General features: G+C 59.1%; 2 protein-coding genes across 8 annotated transcripts; one reads left to right on the plus strand and one right to left on the minus strand.

Annotated features, from left to right (window-relative positions):
* Positions 1–132: 132 nt before the first annotated feature.
* Positions 133–15,415, minus strand: CASKIN2 (CASK interacting protein 2). Of its 3 annotated transcripts, none has more exons than XM_030828352.1 (20): positions 15,175–15,415; positions 13,486–13,985; positions 8,039–8,090; positions 7,383–7,480; positions 6,775–6,920; positions 6,590–6,685; positions 6,374–6,504; positions 6,096–6,204; positions 5,614–5,722; positions 5,349–5,443; positions 4,604–4,865; positions 4,364–4,482; positions 4,215–4,275; positions 4,010–4,101; positions 3,730–3,840; positions 3,537–3,638; positions 3,267–3,405; positions 1,657–3,132; positions 1,347–1,569; positions 133–1,050 (listed from the first exon to the last, which is right to left on the minus strand). In XM_030828352.1, exons 2-20 carry the CDS (start codon positions 13,577–13,579, stop codon positions 960–962), a joined length of 3,606 nt encoding a protein of 1,201 aa, XP_030684212.1. In that variant the 5' UTR covers positions 13,580–13,985; positions 15,175–15,415; the 3' UTR covers positions 133–959. The 3 variants fall into 3 exon arrangements, with proteins under 3 accessions (XP_030684212.1, XP_003279126.2, XP_030684213.1); XM_003279078.4 differs by having other exon boundaries at positions 4,364–4,485; XM_030828353.1 differs by lacking the exons at positions 13,486–13,985; positions 15,175–15,415 and adding an exon at positions 8,178–8,262 and having other exon boundaries at positions 4,364–4,485.
* A 291-nt stretch (positions 15,416–15,706) lies between these two features.
* On the plus strand, positions 15,707–24,610 carry TSEN54 (tRNA splicing endonuclease subunit 54). Of its 5 annotated transcripts, none has more exons than XR_004033416.1 (12): positions 15,707–16,412; positions 16,535–16,699; positions 16,798–16,861; positions 16,992–17,075; positions 17,388–17,486; positions 18,823–18,875; positions 19,292–19,342; positions 21,254–21,355; positions 21,556–22,373; positions 23,148–23,208; positions 23,536–23,652; positions 24,136–24,610. XR_004033416.1 is itself a non-coding variant. In XM_030828354.1 (12 exons), the coding sequence occupies exons 1-12, from the start codon at positions 16,324–16,326 to the stop codon at positions 24,284–24,286; spliced, it is 1,665 nt and encodes a 554-aa protein (XP_030684214.1). In that variant the 5' UTR covers positions 15,707–16,323; the 3' UTR covers positions 24,287–24,608. The 5 variants fall into 5 exon arrangements, 2 of the variants coding, with proteins under 2 accessions (XP_030684214.1, XP_030684215.1); XR_004033418.1 differs by having other exon boundaries at positions 21,556–22,184; positions 22,758–23,208; positions 24,136–24,608; XM_030828354.1 differs by having other exon boundaries at positions 21,556–22,184; positions 24,136–24,608.
* Positions 24,611–24,886: the final 276 nt, after the last annotated feature.

The raw sequence follows: 24,886 nt of genomic DNA on the forward strand, positions 1-24,886 counted from the left end.
ACCCATGGCGGTGGCTGGCAAAGGGAGGCCTAAGCCTCCCTCCATCTACGCTGGTGGGTCCCTCAGGTCTGGCTCAGGCAAGACCCCTGGGGTCAGGGGTCCCCATGTCACAGAGGCAAAAACACAGCCCAGTCAAGTGGAATGGTGTTTTCATTGGTGTTAGTTGGGGGAAGAGGTTAATGGTTACAGAGCCAGGGCCTGGGCCAATGGGGTCAGGCTCTCCCTGCCCTCAGGTGGGCAGTCGGGGCTCCTGCTGTGGTCCGAAGCCCCTCCCCCATTGTGTCCTCTCAGGCAGTTAATAGATAGAATAAATTCCATTTAAAATATATGCATTTCTCTCTGCTTAAAAAATAACATTTACAATTGAAAAGTTAGGACGTGTGGGATCTGTTAACCCCACTGCCTCCCAGCCCCGCTAGCCCTGCCTCAGTGAGGGAAGGCGGGGGCAGGAGCTGCCTGGGCACCACCGCTGTGTATTTACATGTCCTCTGTACACCTACGGAGAGGGGGCCCGGCCAGACACATGCCTCCTCCGGCCTCTCAGGGCCTGGGCAGGATGGTGGGTGGCAAGAGGCATTCCCTTGGCACAACTTGGGACACAGGCTGGGGCGTACAGAGAAAGCACCCCCAAAGCCCCACCCCCGCTTCCTCCCTGAGGAGAGAGCTCTTACCAGGGTCCCTGTCCAGGAGCAGGGCTGTCCTGCTCAATCGATCAAACCCTGGGAGGGCGTTGCTGAGATGCAACGGAGGTCCCTCGCTAGTCAGGTTCTGATAAGGTGGGCTGCCCCACAAGAGCTGCGGTGCCCACAGCCGCAGGCTTAGAGTGGGAAGGGGCCCTGCGAGGAGGGGCACTTCAGCCTGACCAGCCCTTGGCCCGTCCCTAGGGTGGCAGGGGCCTCTTCTGTGCTGGGGCAAAGGCAGTGGACTTCGGCACATCACAGTGGGCGCTGCTGGAGGGCTCAGTCCAGCATGGCGTCCAGCTGGTCAGCCAGGGCATCAAACATGGTGCTGATGTCATCCAGAATGTGCTTGGTGGAGGCGCTGGGGGCGCTGCAGCAAGGGGAAGGACGCGGTCAGATCAGCCAGTGGCCTGCACCCCACTGGCCCTGGGGCAGGGAGCTGTCATAGCTCCCAGAGGCTCAGGGAGGCAAGGGACCGACCAGGCTCATGTGCCTCTTAAATGGTAGCCACCAGGATTCCCTGATCTAGGTGACTCCAACACCTGGCCTCTTATCCCATTAGTGCCTGCAATGTCCCCCTCCAACATCCCCATGATCCCTGGGCAGAGGATGCAGGGAGCACGTTTCTCTGCAGCCTTCTCTCCCTCCCCATCCGGCCCCCCTCACCCCTCTTGCTCCTTGGTGCCAATGCTCTTCTCTGCGGCTCTCAGTGCAGCTGCCAGGGACGAGCTGGTCTGCTCCAGTCTCTGCTGGGCCTGGCCTGGGCCCACAGTCCCAGTGCTCTCAGGCCGTGGAGGAGGCACCGGGCGGGGGCCAAGCCGGGGCGCTAGCTTAGGGCCAGAAAATGCCAGCTGGGTGCAGGCCACCGACACAGGTTTGGAGGCTGTTCCTGCAGAGACAAAAAGGTTGGCCTGGGACTTGGCTGGGTCAGACACAATCCTGCAGCAGTGCCTCCCCCACAGGCCTCGCCTCTTACCTGCTCCGGGCACCTTGAGGAGGGCAGCAGGGGCGGCCGGGGGTTCTGTCTCCGCATTCCACCGACTAGCTGCTGAGCTTTCCAGACCTGGCCCTGGGCAGGGCGGCACTGGAGGCTGCATGGCAGGGCTGGGAGCAAGGGGGGTTGGAACTCCTTGGGCTGGAAGGCTGCTGGGCTCGGGCTGGGGAAGGCTAGAAGCTGAAGGAGACACGCCAAGAGTTGGGGAAGGTAGGGGGGCAGCGGGGTCAGGCGTGGCACCGGCCACTCCGAAGGCCAGCAGTGCGGTCTGCAGTGGCTCTCTCTCCCGGCACTTGGGCCTCCGCTTAACAGTGTCTGATTCCGTGAGGTTGAAATCGAGGCCAGGGGGCACGGGTGTCTCTCGGGCCGGGGGGCCAGCAGGCTTCGGGCGCTGTTTGATGGTCAGGTTCCCTTCCTCTGCAAACGGCAGCCCTTCCCCAGAGCTGCCCCGAGATGGGGGCGTCCCCTCGGGGCCTGGCTCCTCCTCCTCCGTGTCTGACGCGGGCCCAGCCGGGGCAGGTGGGCCAGGGGGCTCTGAGGGGCCAGCAGGTTCACTCAGTGTTCGCCTTCGGGGCCCTGTGGCCCCTTCCTTGGGACCTGGGCTCCCATCTAGTGGAGGTGGCTCCGGGCTGGGGCCAGAGACGGAGCTGAGGCGCTTGGGGGGCGGGGGCGGGGGGCCTTTGCGCCGGGCCCGCAGGGCAAAGGACTGGCTGCGAGGAGTCCCCCGAGCTGGGGTTGGGGTCACGCTAGGACTGGTCCGGACAAGGGCACTGCGTCCTGGCCGCCGGGTAAGGGTAGCATAACTGCCCAGGGTGCTGCCCACCGGCCCTTCGGCCTCCCCCTCAGCATCCCCCTCTGTGGGGCCAGGGCGGCTTAGGCTGTGGGACCGGCGCTTAGGTCGAGGCGGGTCTGGGGGAGTGGCAGGGGGCCCGGCCAAGTAGGAGAAGGCCCAGGGTGCGCCAGGAGGTGGCCCTGGGGCCAGGCTAGAGGGTGAGCCCTGGGGGTACATAAAAACATAGGGTGGGGGTCCTTGGCCAGGAAGTGAGGAACAAAGCTTAGGGGGCCGCTCTGTGCCCTCTGGAAGGTTCCTCTCCTGGGGTGTGCTGGGATCTCCACCGCTGGGCTGTGGGGCAGGCTGTTCCTGTGAGTGGCCAGACCCCCGGGAGCGTGCCCCGATGCTCTCCTGGCTGGGAGAGCGGGCAGGTGGGAGGGGGAGTGGTTCAGGGCCACCCCCTGCCATGGCCGCCTGTAGCTCTGGGCTTAGTTCGCTGCCCTGGAAGGTGAGGAGCCGTGGGCCAGCCGTAGCTGGGCCTTCTCCGTTCTCCAGTCCCTCGATGGCCATCAGCTCCGGACCCTTGGCCAGCCGGCGCCCGCCTTCGCTGAGGGCCTCCCCCTGCAGCAGGCCCCGCCGAAGCTCTGCCAGCCGCTTCACCCCCAGCATGAGCTTCTTCTGATGCCCTGAGATGGGGGACGGAAGTGGCAAGGTTAGCTGGGGCTGGGGTTGTCCTGGTCACCACTGGGCCCCATACTGTCTTCTCTTGGAGACCCCGGAGGCAGGTGGGGGCCCAGCCAGGCCTCAGGACAGTCCTTACCGAGCTTGTTGACCCCAATCTCCTGCAGCTCCTCCCAGGTGAGGTCGGCCACCAGCCCCATGGAGTCGTAGCCGCTGCTCACCAGCTGCTTGTGGTACTGAGGCAGCCCCAGTGCACACAGCCACTCCAGCAGGTCCGTCTGGAAGAGCACCGTCCTCAGAACAACTCTCAGCCAGCCTCCACCCCCAGCCAGAGGGGAAAAGGCACCGCAAAGCCACAGCTGAGGGCGACAGCACGTGCCCCACTCCCCAGCCACCCTTGATGGCTCACTGGGATGTAGCTGGGCAGCCACTCGGCGATGCTGAGCTGAGCGATCTCTGAGGCGATCTTCTTCCTGTGCCCAGGCTTGGTCACCCCGATGGCCGTCAGGTCCTGCCACACAAAGTCTGGCCATCAGGCCCCTCCCCTGCCCGCTGGGCCCTCCCCTGCCCGCTGGGCACTGCCTCCCAGCTGCAGCACCCACCTCAGGTGTCATGCGGCTGATGGTAGGCACATCATAGCCGGCCTGCAGAAAGTGGGCAGTGTAGCCCTCCAGCTGGAACTCGCTTAGCCAGTTATGAATGGCCTGCGCGTCCTGCGGGGTGGGGGAAGGGGGCAGAATTAGCAGGAGCTGGACCAAGGCTCTAGCCCCCACCAGCGGCTCAGGGCCTGCCTGAGCGGGGCGTCAGTCCATGCAGAGGCTCTTGCATCTGCCCTGCCCTACCCACCCCAAGGCCCACAGTGCACCGCAATGGAGATCACACCTTCCCCTCCAGCAGCTGTTCTGGCCGCACGTCCTGGGTGAAGATCTGCTCCCCAGAGCGGCAGTTGGCCAGAGGGCGGTGGCTCAGGTTGTCTTCAAGGAGAGAGAAAAATGGAATGGAAAGGTGGCAGGAGGAAGGGGTGCCCACCCTCGGCCTCCTTACTTGCACCTCTCCTAGCCAACCCAGGTCCCCTGACCCTTCCTACCTGCCAGGGACGGTGGGTGGAGTCCTGGCAGCACCTGGTCCTCTCCGGCAGAGGGCAGTGGCTGGAGACAGGGCAGGAGCCAACTCAGCATTTGGGGAACTGGCAGTGGGGAATGAGCCCTGCCCTGGTCCGTGACCCCATCATCCTACCTGGGCGTTCTCAATCAGGAGGCCAGGGCCATGGCCGTTAGTGCCCTCAGAGCTCTGCCCGCTGCCGGCACTGCGGATGCTGCCCACACTGCCCTCACTGCCCACGCTATTCCTGTCACCTGCTATGGGGGGCAGAAGCCAAGGGGTCAGAGTCCCAAGGGACGCTCTGACAGCTGTCTGGCAGCTTGCCCAGGCCACACGCCCACACAGTGCCCAGCACTGCCCCCTGGGAGGATGTACCTGGGCTGTCTGGGCTGAGGCCCACCCGAGGAAGCTGGCTGTAGGTAAGAGGGTGTGGGGGTTCTTCAGCAGGAGGCTGCAGTGTCCGGGAGAAGCCTGGGCGCAGGGGGGTGGGTGCGGAGGGGAGGCGGGCTGCAGGGACGCCCACCCGCTTGCTGACCACCTCGACGATGCCGGGGGGGAAGTAGCCTATGCGGTCTGTGCCCCTCTGGCTCTCGTGGATTTGGCCCTTCCAGCGGCCGTCGGGATGCTGTTCTAGCACCTGCGGCCAGGGGTGGGGGACGGGGACGGTCACCCCCAGCACCAGGCAAGTGGCAAACAGTTGTCCCTGCAGCTGCGGTCCGGCAACCCTGATCCAGCTCTTCCCCTACCCCTGAGGAGCTGGCCTCTGATGCCCACACTGGCCCAAGTTCCACCCCTGCTGCCAGCAGCCAGCTCAATCTCCCCTGTGCCTCCAGGGCGAGCCCCAGTGGCAGCCTGTGGTCAAATCACAGCTCCACTACTTGCTAGCTGTGTGACCTTGGGCAAGTCACTTTAATTTCTCTTGATTTTATTTTGTTTAATTCTCAACTTTGTCATCTGTAAAGAAGAAATGCTAACGGCACTGCCTTCCCTGGCTTTAGGAAGAATTAAATGAGGGTGCATATGGAGACCTCAGAGCAGAACCTGGTAACATAGCAGGTGCCCAAATAAGTAACAGCAATCATTTGTATTTGCAAAGGAATGCCTGCTTGGGGTCCCTCACCGTGATGACATCCCCTGCCCGGACATTGAGAGCAGTGGGATCGTGGAGGTTCCAGAAATCCTTGAGCGCTCGGACCTTCAGGATCCCTGAGGCCTCTAAGAGAATGGGGTGGGGGACAGGTGTCATCTAAGGGTCTTTAGGGCATCTTCCCAATCCTCATCCCCTTGACAACCCTCCCCCAGGGACGTCCACTCCTCCTCCACATCCTGGTACCACTTGAGCGGCTCCAGGCCCCCACGGGCAGGGTATCCTCCCCCGCACTCACCCCGCAGTAGCTGCTTGATTTCCCGGCTGGCCTGGGAGGTGGTGAACTGATTCACTATGTCCAGCGCCGTCTGGTTATACGTATTCCGGATGTTCACGTCCACACCTCCCTGGGTGCACAGTGTCACATGAGTACACGCTAGGCACTTTGACACCTCACCCGATTCTCTCAGCTACCCGGGACATAGGTACTATTACCATTTTCAGATTTTACAGATGAGGAAATAGAAGCTCAGGGACTCAAGTCAAGGACAAGCTCAAGTTCACTCAGCTAGTAAGAGTCAGATCTGGGGTCCCAATCAGGTTGGTCTGCCCCCGACCCATCTGCACCGCCTCGGCACCATTCAGAAGGAAGTCAGGCCTCTTCCCTGACGCCCATGCAAAAACCACGCTGGAGTCCTCCGTCCCGTACCTCCCCAGCCAGTCAGGGCACAGGGCAGAGGCTCCATGGACACCTGCGAGGGAGCAGGCGCCCATACCCACCTCCAGAAGCAGCCGTACCACCTCGGTCTTGCCATACAGTGCAGCCTCGTGGAGCGCCGTACCCGTCTTGGTCTGGCGGTTGATCTCGATCCCAGCTCTCAGGAGCTGCCTGCAGTGGACAGGGGGAGTCATGGGGGAGGTGGGGCAGGAGGGGGTGCTGACTGCTGGGGGCCTGGGAGATGGAGAGCCCGGGTGAAGAGGGCAGTGGGGGAGGGCACTGAGGGGCACCGATGGTCCCGCAGGCAGGTGATGAGGAAGCGGGGGGACCCCAAGGGTACCTGATGACTTCTCTGTGGCCATTCTTGGCAGCCAAGTGCAAGGGCGTGGTGTAGTTGGGGTCACATGGGTCTTTGGCCTCGCCCTCCAGCAGTGCCACACATAAGTGGCTGTTCAGAAGCAGCTGGGCCACCTGCAGCACCCAGCGCCCAGTTAGAGCCTCCTCCTGAGACCCTGTAGACGTCCAGGACCCAGCACCCCAAGGCTGCGGGCCTCACCTTGAGTCGGCCGAATTCACAGGCCAGGTCCAGGGGCGTCTTCTTGGCCTTGTTGACCAGGCATGGGTTGGACTGATGCTGGAGAAGCATTTCTGACTGGGGTTGGGGGAGCCGAGTGAGGGGGCCTGGCCTGTCCGGCACCCCACCCTGCCCTGCGCCACGCCCCTGTGGGCAGCCTCACGTACCACCTCATAATGTCCATACTGCGCAGCCAGGTGCAGGGGGATCTGTCCGTCCAGCGAGGCGGCATTGACGGCTGCAGAGGCGCGCAGCAGCAGCCTCACAGGCTCCAGCCGGCCCTGCCAGGCTGCGTAGTGCAGCGGGCGCATGCCTGGCAGGAGGAAAGGGTTTCTGAGGGAGGTCCTGGGACGGCGTTGGGGGTGGAGAGGAACTGAGCAGAGTATGGAGCCAGCCCAGCTGGGAGGGCAGACAGCCCACGGGAATGCAGTGCTGGCTCTATCCAGGTGTGGTTAGGAAGAGGTTCGGCTCGACAGGGCTGAAGCCAGAGTCCCACTGTGCCCACTACGGATCATGATGACCCCAGGACAGCAACAAAACCTCGCTGAGCCTCAACCTACTCATCTGAATAATGGGATGTTAGTACCACTCCCCTATGCTGTGGAAGGCTGTGAAGATTAAACGGGGAAAAGCCACTCGCAAGCCCGGAGACGCTGTGCTAGGCCTAGCATCTATTAGCATTGCTACGTTGTCACGGGAGCAAGCTCTGGTCCCAGGGTCTAGGTAGGGCCCCTACCTGCCCGGGGTGGGGGTCGGGGACACATGGGGGTCTCACCATTGCTGTCCTTGATGTCAACAGTGGCCTGAGCCTCTAGCAGCAAGGCTATGAGCTCCAGGCTGCCCCCCAAAGCAGCGTGGTGGAGGGCAGAGAATCTGATGTGGGAGGACACAAAGTTAGGGGTGTTGGTGGGCAGTCCCCACCCCCAAATCCTGGTCTTCCATACCCGAACCTATCCTGGGGGCTGGCAGGGATGGGTTACTGGCCCCCCCCAACCCCACCAGCCGTGCCGTGGGAGCGCAGTGGCTGAGCCACAGCATGAAAGGGCTCAGTGTCTGCGCTGAGAGGCCCGTTTGTCTCGCCCCCCCCCGCCCCGCCCCCAGCTGGCCCAGGGGAGGGGGCCGTGGGAGCGGGAGCCTGAGGGCTCCTACCCTCCAGGGAGAAAAGGGGGCCCCAAAGGAATCTGACCCCAGGAGGCCCCGCAGAGAGGCACCAGGGCCCCTCCCCTCACTCAGGGCTAACTCCATGGGCGGACGGGCGTCCCTCCCTCCAGCCCAGGGACAGGACACACAGCTCACAGCAAATACACTTCCAGGGCCAAGTCTGAGAGGGAAAGGGACCCTGGGCCTCAGGATCTTTCCCTCCAGCCCCACCCCCGGGGCTCTTCTGCCCCCACCCAGCAGCTCTGCAGAGGGACAGGGGCTCCCACTCACCCATCAGCATCCTGGTAGTTCACGTTGAGCCTCTTTGTGGAGCCCAGGAGCTCTAGGGGTCAGGGCAGGAGGTGTCAGGGCCATCAGATGACTGCCCTCACCCAGCATCCCTCCCCCCGCCTGTCACAGCCCGGCTGACCTCTTGGCGTGCAGGAAAGCACCTGCCCCATGGCCTTCTGCCTGTCCCGTCCCTGTGGCTCCCCACCCTGGCCCACCGGCCCAGCAGCGTGACGGCAGTGAGGGCAGGCTGCTGCTGTGGCAGTGGGCTGGCTTCCCCTCGCCCCAGCCCCGCTTGTTTATAGAGCCAAAGAGGGCGGGGGGTGGGACTGGCACGATGTGCCCTCAGTGGACAGGCCCACGGTGTGCATGGTTAGCATTCCTGCCTGAATGGCCCAGGCAGCGAGTCATGTTGTCCTACTGGGCCGAGGGGTGGGGAGAGAGAAGGAAAGAGGCACTAGGTATTCAAGGGCAGGCCACGATGCCCAGTCCTGGGGCATCCCAGAGGAAGGTGACATTAGACAGACCTCTACCCAACACTGGCTCTGCCAGGCGCCAGCTGTGTGACTGTGACAAGTCATTTAACCTCCCATGCTCAGTGTCCTCAACTGTAAAATGAGCTGATCAGAACCTGCTCATGGGGGCTGTGAGTACAGTGCCTGACCTTGTCATATGCAAAGACAGGAGCTCTCGACATCTAGCCCTCCTGACGTGTTGGCCAATACCATCCCGACGTTAGGGCGATGGTCCTCCAACAAGAGCTGGCACAGGGCCCGCACTGTCCCCACTGGGATCTCCATGGGTGCTCAGACTGCCCAGGGAGTCATTGCCACTGCTGACTCCACACCTACAGGGTCTTAGCTGAGATGTCCATGCCCTGGAGAAGGACTCTGCAGGTTGGTGGCAAGAGGAGCTGGGGCCACTCCCTGTCGGGGCAGGGTTCAGGCAGGTGTGCTCCCTGCGAGAGCCAGGGAACTGGTGGGAGTGGTTGTTGGAAGTGCTGGGGAGGGAAGGAAGGCCTGTCATGGGTGGCCCCTGCCTCCTGCTAGAACCCACTCTGCAGGGAAGGAGTGGGCCTGGCTCGGCCAGGCCGGGCGGAGTGCCAAGTGTGCTGGCCCAGGCCTGCCCCCAGGCTCCGGTGGGCCCCTGAATACCCCAGTAGCCTGGGCAAGACAGGGTTTCATTCCAACAGGGAGGGGAGGGACCAACCTGGCAGTAGGGAGCATGGCACGGGGAGGGAGGGGACGGCTACATTGAGGGCCAAACTGAAGGACACTGTGCCACAAAGGTAAGGACAGAGCCAGGGAGGGACAAAGCGCTAAAGGGGTTGTGGCCACTGGGAAGAAACACAGACCTCCATTTTCCTCCAGTTCCCTTGGAAAGTCCTTGTCATACAGAACCATTTGAGGCAGGAGAAAGAAGAGGGGCTCTAGAAGCGGAAGTGCACAGTTCAAATGCTCACTCTGGCTGTGTGACCCTGGCCTGCCACGGTACCTCTCTGAGCCCCAGTGGAGACAATGCGGTCAGCAGGGAAGAGACACAGAGCGCCCTTCAAGCTGCCCACTCTTCCATTAGCCCTCCTCTTCCAAAAGCCTGGATGGTTTGGAATGAGGCAGCTGGGTGGCGGGATGCAGTCCCTCCCGAGAGGAGCAGGACAATGTGACAGGCAGGACAGGAACAGGGCAAGGGCCAGGCTGGGTGGCTCCGTTCTTTTCAGAACAATGGCCGGAAAGGCGGTGGGGGAGAGGCTCAGAGTGACCGGGCTGGGGACCCTGGCAGGAGGGCAGAGGGTCCCGGTTCCTGGCAGTGACTCCAGGCACTTCCCCTGCGGTACAACCTTCTTCCCGGGCCTGGTGCTGGGGGTGGAAGGGTGGCTCCTGATTTAGGCTCCCGGGCAGAGGATGTGAGCTCAGCTGGCCGCCCCAGCACACCCCATTTCCTCTGGCCAAAGAAGGAGATTGTTCAGAAAAGGGAGTGGTGCGGCGAGGGGTGGGGAGCAGAGCCAGGGCAACTGTACCCCTCTTCTCTCAGCCACCTGCTCCCTGAAGAGGACCTGGGCGGGGGCGGGGAATTGGCCTGATATCAAATGCAGGAGGCTGAGGGAGCACCTCCCACCTCCCTGTTCTCTCTCGATAGCTATAAAGCGCCAGCTAACCCCCAGAAGGAAAAAGGGGAGTCCTGACGCCTCCCTTTTAGCAGTTGCCCTTGCCTTCTTATGATATGGAGCAAGAGTCTCTAGCCTCACTTCTGAGAACTGCATTAAAATCATGGGGAGAACTTTCTGATATACAGAGTCCCAGGCCCTCTGTGATGAGTCTGATTTTGAGGGGAGTCCAAAGAGTCTACACTTTTATTTTTACTTATTTATTACTTTTTGAGACAGGGTCTTGCTCTGTTGCCCAGGTTGGAGTGTAGTGGCACGATCTTGGCTCACTGTAGCCTTGACCTCCCCGACTCAAGCGATCCTCCCACCTCAGCCTCCTGAATAGGTGGGACTACAGGCATGTGCCACCATGCCCAGATCATTTCTTAATTTTTTTGTAGAGATGGCATCTTACTATGTTGCCCAGGCCAGTCTCAAACTCCTAGGCTAACTAGGAGTCCTGGGGGACTCCTTCCTGTGCACAGGGCCAACAGGACTATAGGTGTGTGCCATCATGGCTGGCCCAGTCTGCACCTTTGAAACAATCCCTAGGCCAGCATGGTGGCATTGCCTGTAGTACTAGCCACTCAGGAAGCTGAGGTGGGAGGATGAGGCAGGAGGATCACTAGAGCCCAGGAGTTCAAGGCTGGGCAACATAGCGAGACCCCATCTCTTTCCCTGTCTTTTTTTTTTTTTCTTTTTTTTGAGACAGACTCTTGCTCTGTTGCCCAGGCTGGAGTGCAGTGGTACGATCTCAGCTCACTGCAACCTCCGCCTCCCAGGTTCAAGAGATCCTCCTGCCTCATCCTCCCGAGTAGCTGGGACTACAGGCACTCGCCACCACACTGAGCTAATTTTTGTATTTTTAGTAGAGACGGGGCTTCACCACATTGCCCAGGCTGGTCTCGAACTCCTGACGTCAAGTGATCCGCCCACCTTGGCCTCCCAAAGTGAGACCCTATCTCTTTAAAAAGAACAGAACAATCCCTAGGTAATTCCGATGGGCAGCTGAGTACAGAGCACAGGGCACAGGGTGCGGCTTTGCCTCTGCTCTGCCATGCTATGGCTGTGTGACTTTAGGCAAGTCACTAACCCTCTCTGAGCATCACTTTCCTTATCTACAGAACGGATATTGAAATACCTATCTCACAGGCAAGTGAGGAAACTATAATATTTCATAGACTATAAGGTTTGCAAATGTCCCCTTGTGATCTCACTTTTGTCACCAGCCTCTCCAGCTTCTCAGAGGACTGGGAGGGGAGGCACAGTGCCAGGGCCTCACAAGGAATCCCAGGCCCCAGTCATGCTGTGCCTGCGCCTACAGCCTGCGCAGGGTGAATTCTCCCCTTTGGGACTGAGGGAAGGGACCTCCTTCCCCACAGAGGTTTCCCACTGGGCACAAGGGACCTTCTCGGAGCCCAAGAGCCGGCTCTGCAGTTCCCGCCACCGGCCTCCAAACCCCTCCCACCTGCCCTCCTGAGGGCCTCACTTTGAGGCCCCAGAGCTGTGAGGCCAGAAGCAGCTTGACCAAGGCCCCACTGGGCAGGTTGCCAAAAACAACACAGAGGTGACAGAGGAGGGGAGTGGCTGCACTGCTGGACCTTAGGGCCCTCCCCTGGGACCTCCTTAGCACCTCCCCAGTGGCACCCACCCTGTGTCCACTTCCCTAGGCACAGTGACCACCCCACAGCTCCACCTCTCCAGGCCCTGCGTCTCCTGCCCCAGTGTGCTAGTGGATGCATGAGGTTAAGGCCCTTCCTCTGGCACCCATACCCCAGGTGTTCAGGTAGCCTGGGGGACTCCTTCCTGTGCACAGGGCCAAGGTGTATCTTGGGGCTAGAGCCCCTGAACTCCAGAGGAGACCCTCCCATCCAGGGAACTCCTCCTGCCTCAGTGTGGTGGCAGGAACCACCTCCTGCCTATGCTGATCTGTGATCTCAAGGTGACAAGTCCAGTGGCCTCCTGGGACAGCCCAGAGAGCCCTCCCTGAAGCCCAGAGGTCTATTCTCCCTGTGGGGGGTCGCACCACAGAGGCACCCAAGACATGGGGCTCCGGTGTGGCCACTTGTGCATGGAGTCCCCACAGCCCAGTCAGGTCTCGAGGCTAGGTGAAAATCTCCAGTAAACGAGCTCTGGCCACACACCCCCAGGGCACACATGTCAAGAGAAGAGAAACTTTAGCAACTTGTTAGAGAGTGTTGAACTTTTTTTAAGCAGTAGAACTCCCTTTTCAAAAGCTATCTCGTGGCCTGGTGCGGTGGCTCACGCCTGTAATCCTAGCACTTTGGGAGGCTGAAGCGGGTAGATCACCTGAAGTCAGGATGGTGAAACCCCGTCTCTAGTAAAAATTAGCCAGGCGTTGTGTCAGGCGCCTGTAATCCCAGCTACTCGGGAGGCTGAGGCAGAAGAATCGCTTGAACCCAGGAGGCAGAGGCTGCACTGCGCTGAGATCATGCCACTGCACTCCAGCCTGGGTGAGAAAGCAAGACTCCGTCTCAAAAAAAAATAAAAAGCTATCTTGTAGATATCCTCTTAAGACATGAACACAGAGATGCTCTGGTTGAAATGTGTGCGTTTGAGGTTGGGGGTAGGGATGAAGTTCTATCTATTCAGTCTTCTCTAACCCACTGTCAGAAACCTCATGGCTCCAAAGAACACATCAGAAAGACCATCTGCTAGAAGGCAACTCCACGAAGACAAGAATTTGGGTCTGTTTTGTTCACTACTATGGTCCAGTGCTTAGAACAGAGCCTGAGCCAGGCACGGTGACTCACACCTGTAAACCTAGTACTAGGAGGCCTAGGTGGGTGGATCACTTGAGGTCTCGAGTTCGAGACCAGTCTGGTCAACATGGAGAAACCCCATCTCTACCAAAAATATAAAAAAAATTTAGCCGGGCATGGTGGCACACATGGTAATCCCAGCTACTAGGGAGGCTGAGGCAGGAGAATGGCCTGAACCCAGAAGGCGGAGGTTCCAGTGAGCCGAGATCCTGCCACTGTACTCCAGCCTGGGTGACAAGCAATAGGCACTCAATAACAATGTGAATGAATGTACTTCAGCCCTCTAGTTTTGCAGGTAAGGAAACTGCAGCCCAGGGAGGTTAAGTGACTTGCCTAAGGACACACAGCAAGGGGGACCCAACTTTCTCTCTGGCTCTCTCACACAGAGGCACTTCTTATTGAGAACAAGACAGTCCACCCTCCTCAAATATGCAGATCACAGTGACCCACCCCCACCCACCAAGCCTCTGTGAACTGAGCACTCAGAGGGCCTCAGCGGGATGCTCGTCCCACCCGGTACTCACTTGTCTTTGTGGCCTTGACCTTCGCCACCAGTTTCTGCACACCGGTCACATCTCCATTCTTGACAGCGAGGATCAGGTCCTGTTCACGACCCATACTGGCTCCTGGGCTGAGCTCTGCGCTCAGGAGTCCAGGGCAAAGGCAGGCAACGGGTCCAAGCTCGGGCGTCAGGGCGCCATGCTGCAGCCCCTTGGAGGGCTCCCGGTTCCCGGGGAGCAAGTCTGGTGTCCCAGGCAGCGGGCTCCTCGTCAGGTGCTGAAGGATACTCCCAAAGGTGCTCCGTGAACTGCCACCACACGAAGGAAAGCTAATCTTTGAGGGGGTGGAGAGGCTACGTGGAAATCTGGATGGATATCAGCTTGTGGCTTCCGACAGCTCTGGGATGGGCCGGCACTGGGCACACCAATCTTCCCGGCTTGGCCGCGGAACACCAGTGCCCACCCAGAGAGCAGCCAGCATTCCCTTGGGCCTCAGGCAGCAGCGGTGCACTGGTCTCAGGGCTCTGGAAAAGGCACAGGGCCTGTGTCAAATGCTGGGCCACAGACTGCAAGGGTCTCAGAAGTGGAGTGCAGAGGAGGAGCAGGACAAGACCTTCAGGGAGCCCCCAAGCCACCCTGGCTCCCCTCAGAGTCGATGGTGATGCTGAGCCACTGAAAGTGGGGAGGAAGCTGCTATGCATGAGAGGAGTATTGGTGGGGGGGAGATGGCATTCTGGGAGGGGGAGGCTGAGTCACTGGGGCCCCAGGGCACCTGGCAGTACCTCAACCTTGGGCAGGAGGGGCCCTGGCAGCATGACATACTGGGGCAGGCCAGGCCAGCAGCCTGTTCTCCACAGCCCGAGGCTCCGACACCCACAGACAACTGGCGGGCCAGGAGGTGGGGCCAGGAGGGTCAGGCACAGGCAGGCGGGCAGGGGTCACTCCCTGTCAAAGGCACCAGCCCCCAGATTCCTCCCTACGGAGGCTTCAAGCCTTCGCTTTAATGGCTGGATGCCCTAGTCCTAGGACTCTTTGTGAACGGAGGGCATGAAGTGCTTCTGGCCCCCCATTTCTGGGGGCTCTGCCTGCTAGAGAGGGAAGCTGCACAGCACCTGTTGCTGACCCGTCCTCGCCCCTTGTGTTGGGTGGAGGAGCAGCTGGGCAGAGAACAGAGACAGAGCTGGGGCACTGCTGACAAACGGGGCTCCCAAGCCCCCCAAGCCTGAACCTGAAGCCCAGACCCTGGACTCCACTGCATAGAAGCTTACGTCAGTTTCTCGGTGGCAGCGAATTTACTGCCAGAGTCTTGTGGCATGAGATCCGCGCAGGCCTGGGGCCCTGGCCGGGAACCCCTCACTCCCCAAACGTCCCAAGCCAAACCCAGGGGCACTCCCACGCGGAGCCCGCGGCCGACACGGACGGAGGGCGCCCTTGGCAGTGCCTGGGGTCGGGCTGGCTCCCCCGCCCCCCGGAATGTCCCTCCAGCGCCTCGCAACCCCCCAGCCCAGCCCAGCCCAGGCCCACCGGGGAACAAAGCGGCGGGAGAAGCCGGGCGGGCCAAGCGCCCGAGGTATAAACGCGGAGGATGGAAAAAGGGGCGCGAGGAGGACGGAAGGAGCGGGGAGATGGAGGTGCCCGCCGAGCCCGCAAGAAAAGTTAGTTTGCGCCCGCCCCCAAGGGCGCTGACCCCCAGCGCGGGCCCCGCAGCCTCACCTCTCCCGGCCGCCCGCCGGGGTCCGGCTGGCCCTGCTCGGTCCCTGGCACTCAGGACGGTGGCTCCCACTCCCCCCCTGCCCCCCTTTCTCCTTCTCCTTTTCCAAGGCCGGCTCGGCGCCTCCCGCAGGAAATCCCGCCCCTCCCCCCTCCCTCCCGCCGGATCGGGAACGGAGGGACTGTCCCGGCCGCGCAGTCAGGCTGTCAGTCAGCACCGGCGGCTCCGCCCCCATCCGCGCCAGATCCCGCCCCAACTCGCGTCCGCCCGGACCGGGGGCGCTGACCGGATCAGCGCATGCGCCCAGGTGAAACGGAGGGGCCGGGGGCGCGGGAGGCAGAGGTGACCTGGGGCCCTGGACTTAGACCCAAGGGCTAGACACCCCGGGTCTGACTGGTGGGAGAGAAGACGTAAGGTGAAGGGGGTTGGCAACCAAGACGCGGGACCCCACTTGCAGTACCCCCCGCCCGCGGCCGGCGTCGCCCACCCGCAGCCGCTGGCCGGGCAATGGCACCACCTAGCGGACGGGACCAGAGCGGCCCGCGGGGGCGGTGCGGGGACCCCAGCCTCGAGGAGGCGCTCGTGCCGGGCGGAGGTGGCGCTTCAGCACTGTCGTGGGCCGGACAGCGCCTCCCGCCCCCGGCCCTCGAAACCTGGCTTCGGAGCCCAGCCGTTGGGACCGGACGGAAGACACCGAAGGAACGGCGAACCTCCCCGGACCGCTCCTGACAGTTCCCGGGTGGCCTTGGGCCTGCAAAGTCGGAATTTGCACACCCTCCGCTAGTCCTTCCCTGAGCCCTTCTGCCCTCCTTGCCCAGCCGGGGCGATGGGGACTAAGCAACGCGGGGCTGCGGAGGGGCGGTCACACGTGTGACCATTCGCACTGCACTCCAGCCGCCGGCTCCTCAGGCTTTACTGGAGAGAAGCCCCGAGGAGGGCTGGGGGCAAAAGAGGGGCCTTCTGCATCTCCAGCAACCTGCGGGCTGAGCTCCCAGACCCGGCGTCGGGGCGCTCGTCTCCGGGCGGGCGCTAGGACCGGGGACAGTCAGGAGGGCGCAGAGCGGGCTGGGGCGGCGCAGGGGGCGGGGCTGCCGCGGCAGGGCGGATCGGCGGGCGCTAGGGCAGCGCGGAGCTCCGGCGGTGGGTGGGGCATGGCGGCGCGCGCAGCGGCAGGTGGCGGCGGGATGGAGCCCGACCCCGAGCCCGCGGCCGTGGAGGTTCCCGCGGGGCGCGTGCTCAGGTGCGGCGCGGCCCGGCCGGAGTGGGTGTGGGGGGCGCGGGGCCAGCGCGGGTAGGGAAACCGGGACCCGGCCGGGCGGCCCCCGATGCGCGGCGCTGACCCCGCGTCCCCTTCTCCCCCAGCGCCCAGGAGCTCTTCGCCTCCCGCTCGCGGTCGCAGAAGCTGCCCCAGCGCTCGCATGGCCCCAAGGACTTTCTGCCCGACGGCTCGGCGGCTCAGGCCGAGCGGCTGCGCCGGTGCCGGGAAGAGCTCTGGCAGCTGCTGGCAGAGCAGCGCGTGGAGCGCCTGTGAGAGGGGCAGGCCCGGGGATGTGGGAAGCGGGGGCGAGGCGGGCCGCGGGGCCTCCTGAATGGACTGACGCAGACCCCTCTCCACTCCTCGCCAGGGGCAGCTTGGTGGCTGCCGAGTGGAGGCCGGAAGAGGGCTTCGTGGAGTTGAAGTCTCCCGCGGTGAGCGGCGGGCTCGGGGACCGGGGACCGCCCTCCCTGCCCTCCTCCCTCCCTGCCCTCCTCCCTCCCTGCCCTCCTCCCTCCCTGCCCTCCTCCCTCCCTTGTGACACTTGCTCTGGGCCCCACACAGGGCAAATTCTGGCAGACCATGGGCTTCTCAGAGCAGGGCCGGCAGCGGCTTCACCCGGAAGAGGCCTTGTATCTTCTGGAGTGTGTGAGTGGGGCCCGGGAGGTGGGGAAGGAGTTGGGACCAAAGAACGGGAAGGACACGTTTTATCGGAGAAAAAGCACACACAACCCGATCTTTAGAGAACTGATAACCGAACTTCTAAAGCAGGAGGTAGTACGTTGCAGGGAGCAGGGATTCCAATCCACATTAGTGATGCTGCCCCACTTTCCTGGTTGGCCACATTCTTGATGCGCTGCTGAGAGGGGGAGGGGGAGGTATCAGAGCTGGGAAGTTGCCCCATTCCTCTGTGGCACTGCAGTGAGGGCTCATAAGCTGAACTTTTGGCCCCACTTCCAGGGCTCCATCCACCTCTTCCACCAAGACCTGCCACTGTCTATCCAGGAAGCTTACCAGCTGCTGCTGACCGACCACACTGTGACCTTCCTGCAGTACCAGGTATCTGCCACCACCCCGCCTCCAGGAGCCACCCATCCACTGAATCAATGAGTATTGACAAGTACCCATAAGGTGCCAGGCACAGTGTCACATGCTGGGGCTGCAGGGCAGACAAGGGCTATGTTGTCACGAGGCTTACATTGTGGTGGTGGCCTGTTGGCTTCACATAGACCCCAGTGCTGGCAGAAGATAAGGTGGGGGAAGAGAATCCAGAGAGACTGGGCTGTTCATTCAGGTGAGAGAAGCTAGGGGCTTGTCCCAGGTTGGGGGTGGGTAGGGTTGCAGTGAGTGAAAAATAGACGAATCTCAGAAATATTTTGGAGAAAGAATGGATAGGACTTTGCCAATGGATTGGATGTCAGGATGAAGGAGAGAGAAGAACCCAGGATTACCGCCCATGATTTGGGCATGCGCCAGTGGATGAAGGGTGCTGTCATTTTCTGAGTGGGAAGAATGAAGAGGAGCAGATTTGGGAGGACAAGACCAGTCGAAAGAACTCTGTTTCAGATAAGTTAATTTTGAGGAGCTTCTTGGACATCCAAGTGAGTGTCAAGCAGACAGACAATTGGAATCCAAGTCTGGAGCGTGAGGAGAGGTCAAGGCTAGATGTAAACATGGGTGCCATGAGCACATGGATGGTATTTAAACTACTGGGCTGTATGGGAGTGTCTTCAGAGTAGAGGGCTGGGTCTGAGCCCTGGGGCTCTCTGTGTAGGTTAGGGGACAGATAAGCAGAAACAGACCGAGGAGTGTCTGGTGATGCAGGAGAAAAACCAAAGTGGCATCACAGAAGCCAAAAGAAGGTCTTTGAAGGAGGAAGTGGTTAGCTGTGCTGAAGCCTGCTGAGATCAAGCAGGATGGGGGACATTCTTGTCTGTGCTCCTCTGATATGAACACAGGGACGCAAGGTTGAACATGTGGCTCCTTACCAGAAACTTTCCACCCGCATCTGTGGAGGTATGGGGCTGGAGAGATGCCCACCACCTGCCATCGCTTTGTTCACATGCTGATGGGCAGCTTCACTCTTGTGAGCTTTGTATCAAAATACTCAAGTATTTCAGGGCGTAGTGGTTTTCTGGTTTCATGGCTATCAGTTTTTTTGGATTTGGCTAAATGTCATTTGTGCCGAGTAAGGTAAGTGGGAGGACAGGAATTCAGAGCCTGAGATCTTTAGGGATGGTGTTCGTAATGAAGCATGGTCCAACCTTAGTCACAGGGTTTAGAATCTGGGGGTGTACAGGAGGGGCAGAGAGGGCTGTGGGGATGGCCTGTGTCTGGAGAAACCATTTGGTGTTTTCAACAGTGGCCATCTGAGCTTTCGTTTTTTTCTTTTGAGGTCTTCAGCCACCTGAAGAGGTTGGGTTATGTGGTTCGACGATTCCAACCAAGGTAAATCCTCTTCCTGTTTCCCTTCCACATATTCTAGTCCTGGGACCTGGCTGACTAGTCTCCGGTGGAAAATGGCCTCTCCGTACCTGGAACCCTTGGCTGGAGTGCAGTTCCTTGGGCACAGACTGGGGGCCTCTGCTGGAAGCGTTCTGAGAGAGGCAGGTTGGGAGGAATCCAGGTCATTTCATTTTATTCTGGTTTATGAACTCGAGCCCCATCTTCAGATGACCTGCGCTTGCAGCTGAGTTATGTGTGAGCACTGAGAGGCAGGATTGGAACAGTGCCTGGCGCTTAGTAGGTGCGCAGGCAGATACGTAGAGTGTATGCTTAAATGAAGGACTGGGTGAGAAATTTACCATTAGTAGGGTTTCACATTTTTTATGCCAGGTTAAATGTTTTTTTCTTCATCACCTTAGTAATCCAACATTGGTAAAAGGCAGAGACCTTCAGACTTGGAGTGGAAACGGGTACAGCTTTTGCAGTTACAGTATGTCACAAAAGCTCTAAAGCAGGCACATATTTTCTTTTCTTTTCTTTTTTTTTTTTGAGACGGAGTCTTGCTCTGTCACCCAGGCTGTAGTGCAGTGGCGTGATCTCAGCTTACTGCAGCCTCTGCCTCCTGGGTTCAAGCAATTCTCCTGTCTCAGCCTCCCGAGTAGCAGGGATTACAGGTGTGTGCCACTATGCCTGGCTAATTTTTTTTTTTTTTAATTTTTAGTACAGATGGGGTTTCACTGTGTTGCCCAGGCTGGTCTCAAACTCCTGACCTCAGATGATCCTCCCACCTCAGCCTCCCAAAGTGCTGGGATTACAGGCATGAGTCACCACACCCAGATCTACATCTTTTCTTTTCTGAAAGTGGAACCTATCCTAAGAAAATAATCGTGGATGTGTACAGTGCTTCACCTGTGAGAATGATCGATATTTATTATTTGCTGGGGCTCAGGCCCTGTACACATCGCTGAGAACAGAAGAGCAAAATCACTGCCCTCACAGAGCTTGCATTTAGTGAGGAGTCACACAGAACACACTCACTGTGCAAAATCAGTATACTTGTAAACAAGAGTTGAACAAGAGGCAGACTCACACAAATGAGAGGTTATCCCTTAGAACAGCTCTGTCCAACAGAACTTTCTGTAGTGATGAAAATGTTCCGTGTCTGTGATGTCTAATACATGGGGCTAGAGCAACTGTGGGACTGAATGTTTAATTTCATTTAATTTAAATGTATTTAAATCTAACTTAAATAGGCCGGGTGTGGTGGCTCACGCCTGTAATCCCAGCACTTTGGGAGGCTCAAGCGGGCAGATCGCCTGAGCTCAGGAGTACCAGACCAGCCTGGACAGCATGGTGAAACCCCGTCTCTACTAAAATACAAAAAAAAAAAAAAAAAATCAGCCAGGTGTGGTGGCAGGCGCCCATAGTCCCAGCTATTCAGGAGGCTGAGGCACGAGAATTGCTTGAACCCAGGCAGCCGAGGTTGCAGTGAGCCAAGATCTTGCCGATGCACTCCAGCCTGGGTGAAAAAGCAAAACTCTATCTCAAAAAAAAAAAAAAAAGCAAACTTAAATAGCCACCTGTCGCGAGGGGCTCCTTTTTGAACAGCATAGCCTTAAAGCCTTAATTCACAGCAGGGAGGCCAGGCACAGTGGCTCACACCTGTAATCCCAGCACTTTAGGAAGCTAAGGCGGGCGGATCATGAGGTCAAGTGATCAAGACCATCCCGGCCAACATGGTGAAACCCTGTCTCTACTAAAAATACAAAAATTAGCTGGGCATGGTGGCACGCGCCTGTAGTCCCAGTACTACTCGGGAGGCTGAGGCAGGAGAAATCGCTCGAACCCGGGAGGTGGAGGTTGCAGTGAGCCAAGATCGCGCCACTGCACTCCAGCCTGGCGACGGAATGAGACTCTGTCTCAAAAAAAAAAAAAGAAAAAAGAAAAAGGAAAAAATTCACAGCAGGGAAGAATGCTGCAGTGACTGGGGGCTGTGTCCACAATATATTATTGAGTGAAAAAAAGATCACAAAGCAGTATGCTAATACAATGCCTTTTTTGTTAGAAAAAAATATATGGAGAGAGATTAGTCAGTGTGTACATAAAAGAAAAATGTTAACAATAGTTATCCAAGGTTTTTATTTTCCTATATTTTCCAAGTTTGCTAGCTCCTCTGGGCCATTGCCTAGGCAGAGGCACATGGCTGGGCCCCCTGGCTGGGCCTGTACCCCTCATGGGGGTCTGCTTAGGGCCTTAGCCCTTAGGTGTGGCTCTGATCCTGGCCCACTGACTGTCCCCTTGGCCCGTTTCCTTACACATCCCACCAGATCCCCAGGCTGAGGAGGTGGATCAGCGGCCCACCCACTGTTCTCACCCCACAGCTCTGTCCTGTCCCCGTATGAGAGGCAGCTTAACCTGGATGCCAGTGTGCAGCACTTGGAGGATGGAGATGGCAAGAGAAAGAGGAGCAGCTCTAGCCCTTGGTAATGCCCACATCAGGGTTGCCCCCAGGGAGTGCTGGTGTCTGGGGCCTTGGAAAATGCACAGGCTTTCTAAGAACTAGGCTTGGGCAGTTCCCATGCAGGCTCAGGGAGACAATAGGGGACCTGTCTTCAGCTCCCATGGGACGTGTGCACCTTAGCAACCAGGGGCAGATGTGCTGCTTTTCCCCCACGTCCCTCAGGTCCGTTAATAAGAAGGCCAAGGCCCTGGACAACTCCTTGCAACCCAAGAGTCTGGCAGCCTCCAGCCCACCTCCCTGCAGCCAGCCCAGCCAATGCCCAGAGGAGAAACCCCAGGAGTCAAGCCCCATAAAGGGCCCAGGGGGCCCCTTTCAGCTTCTGGGGTCCCTGGGCCCCAGCCCTGGCCCGGCCAGGGAGGGGGTGGGGTGCAGCTGGGAGAGTGGCAGAGCCGAGAACGGAGTCACGGGGGCCAGTAAGCGGCGCTGGAACTTCGAGCAGATCTCCTTCCCCAACATGGCTTCAGACAGCCGCCACACCCTCCTGCGCGCCCCAGCCCCAGAGCTGCTCCCGGCCAACGTGGCTGGGCGGGAGACAGACGCTGAGTCCTGGTGCCAGAAGCTGAACCAGCGCAAGGAGAAGCTGTCGAGGCGGGAACGGGAGCACCACGCGGAGGCCGCGCGGTTCCGGGAAGACGTCAACTCCGATCCTGAGGTGCAGCGCTGCTCCAGCTGGCGGGAGTACAAAGAGCTGCTGCAGCGGCGGCACCTGCAGAGGAGTCAGAGCCGGGCCCCTCACCTGTGGGGCCAGCCCGTCACCCCCCTGCTGAGTCCCAGCCAGGCCGTTTCCCCAGGTACCCCCTCAGCCTGCCACATCCTTGAGGGCCACTGGGCAGCTGAGGAATCACAGGACTTTGGAAAGGGCATGGATGAACCGGGATGGATTGAGGCTTAAGAAAGACGTGGGAGGAGGGAGCGGACCCACAAGGACGGTCATTTCTCCCTCGGCTGCAGCAGGGCCTGTGTGGGAAGGCTTAGAGATGGTGAGTCAGGAGAGGTAAGGAGGGGTGGAAACTATGACCATATCCTTAAAAAGATAAGCAACATGCATGTAGATGGCTTGGCCACCAACTAGCTGTGATCCCAACCTGTTAGATGGGGAAAGGAGGTGCCTTCTTGGCCAAGTGAAAGAAAGGCTTGCTGTCTGCTCTAAGCCCAGGGAACCAATGGGGAAAGCATAAGCTAAATGTGTTAACGGATTCCAAATTACTTAAAGCCTTCATGGGAACACGGTAGATTGTAGGTAACTAGATAGGGTTGCCAGATCAGTTCGATTTGACTTTCAGTATAAATATAATTTTTCAGTATAAGTATGTTCCAAAAATTGCATGGGATATGCTTATACTAAAAAAAAAAAATGTTGCTAGGCCGGACACGGTGGCTCATGCCTGTAATCCCAGCACTTTGGGAGGCCGAGGCAGGCAGATCACCTTAGGTCAGGAGTTCGAGACCAACCTGGGCAACATGGTGAAACCGTCTCTACTGAAAATACAAAAATTAGCCGGGTGTGGTGGTGCACACCTCTAATCCCAGCTACTCAGGAGGCTGAGGCAGGAGAATTGCTTGAACCCGGGAGGCAGAGGTCACAGTGAGCCAAGATCACACCACTATACTCCAGCCTGGGTAACAGAGTGAGACTCCGTTTAAAAAAAAAAAAAAAAAAAAAAACAGTTGCTAAATCTGGCGGTCCTAAACTAGATGGCAGACTGAGAAATGTGACTCCCCTCCCCAGTACCTTGTTTTCTGTGTCCTTGTAGCCATGGTCCTTCAGCATATCTCTGTGCTGCAGACAACACACCTTGCTGATGGAGGTGCCCGGTAAGTTTCCAAGCAGTGCCGTCTCTGCAGTACCTTGACCGCCAGGAGTTGGTGGTTAGGAATTGGCTCCTGAAGTAAGGTGTAAGCTAGAGGATTGTTCCAGGGACCCCTACCCCTACGCCTAGCTTTGAGCAATAACTAATGTTCGTGTGTGTCTAGGGAAAAGGGAGAACAACCAGTGGGTTAGCCCAAGCGTTCAGAGCCCCGAACCCTCAAGTGGCACCTCTGTGAGGCTGCTTCCTGGAACTGGTGGAGGGAAAGGATGGGATGGAAAAGAAAGGTTGGGGAGAAGAGTTCATGTCATAACGTTTCTCATTGTATTGTCAGGCTGTTGGAGAAGTCTGGGGGCTTGGAAATCAGCTTTGATGTTTACCAGGCCGACGCTGTGGCCACATTCCGAAAGAATAACCCTGGCAAACCCTATGCCCGGATGTGCATTAGTGGGTATGCAGTGAGCCAGCATTGCCCCTCCCCCAGCTGCTGCCAGTTCTCCTGTGAACCAAGTGGGACTCCTCTGTACTCCCCTGGCCAGTGTGCCAATCTCAGAGGAACCTGAGGTCCAGAGAGGCTAAGTGACCTACACAAGGCCACACAGCCAGTTTGTGCTGCCCTACTCTGAGCTCCTCATTGCTGGCATTTTAGGGTAGTCTCTCTCCAATGCCATTTTAGTCTAGGACTCACCCAGCAGAAGGGATATGGATTGTGGGGATTTACAGGCTGAAAGTGGTGAGCACCTTGCTCTTCCTGGCACCTCCCCAACCAGGGCTTTGGGGCCCTCTTCATCAGAGTCCTGTGTTTTGCAGACAGAAGAGCTCTTGGGCCAGAATTCTTGCACCCCAACTCCTTCTGTAGAATCTCTTCTCTGGGAGCCATAGAGCTTAGGAGTGGGCTATGGCTGGGTCTCACTCTAACCCTTTGTCCCTGCAGATTTGATGAGCCTGTCCCAGACCTCTGCAGCCTCAAGCGGTTATCTTACCAGAGTGGGGATGTCCCTCTGATCTTTGCCCTGGTGGATCATGGTGACATCTCCTTCTACAGCTTCAGGGACTTCACGTTGCCCCAGGATGTGGAGCACTGACCTCACAGCTCTGCAGGGGATGGAGCTTGCTCCAGGGGACCGGGACTGTCTGTTCTCAGGGACCATCTCGGCTGCCTCCTGTATCCAGACTCTACCCTGTAGCTTCAGAGGCCAGTCTGGGCCTTGGGCCTGGGTGTCTGATACTCACAGAGTGAAACTGTGACCCTCTCCCCTGCTGCCTTGCAGTGACCCCTCTGGAACTCAGGACTCGATTTTAAGGACTCAGGAGGTGGGGTAGAAGAGAGGACTCTGTGCCTTTAATGAGAGGGTGCCTGCTTCGTGCCATAAAGCCAAAGCCATTAAAAAGATGTCTTTTCTGCTGTTTCTGTATGTACTGGGTAAACCCCTCTCGCCCCCGTGCCGTTGTCAGTGGAACTGCCCCCAGCCCCTCACCCCTGCTTTGCCCACTCAAGGAGAGCCGCTTCCTCTGATGCGGGATCTAAGAGTGAGAGAAGCCCGCAGGAGAGCAGGAACGCGACCTCGAACCTTTTGAGCCTTTCCCCGGCCTGCGTCGGAGGGGATGGGACGTCGCAGGGTTCCTGGAGGGAGGAGGGAGGAAGACGCGCCATCGGCCCTTCCCTGGGCGCAGCGGGGTGCGGG

Source organism: Nomascus leucogenys, chromosome 14 (genome assembly GCF_006542625.1).
Source record: "Nomascus leucogenys isolate Asia chromosome 14, Asia_NLE_v1, whole genome shotgun sequence".
NCBI lineage: Eukaryota > Metazoa > Chordata > Mammalia > Primates > Hylobatidae > Nomascus > Nomascus leucogenys.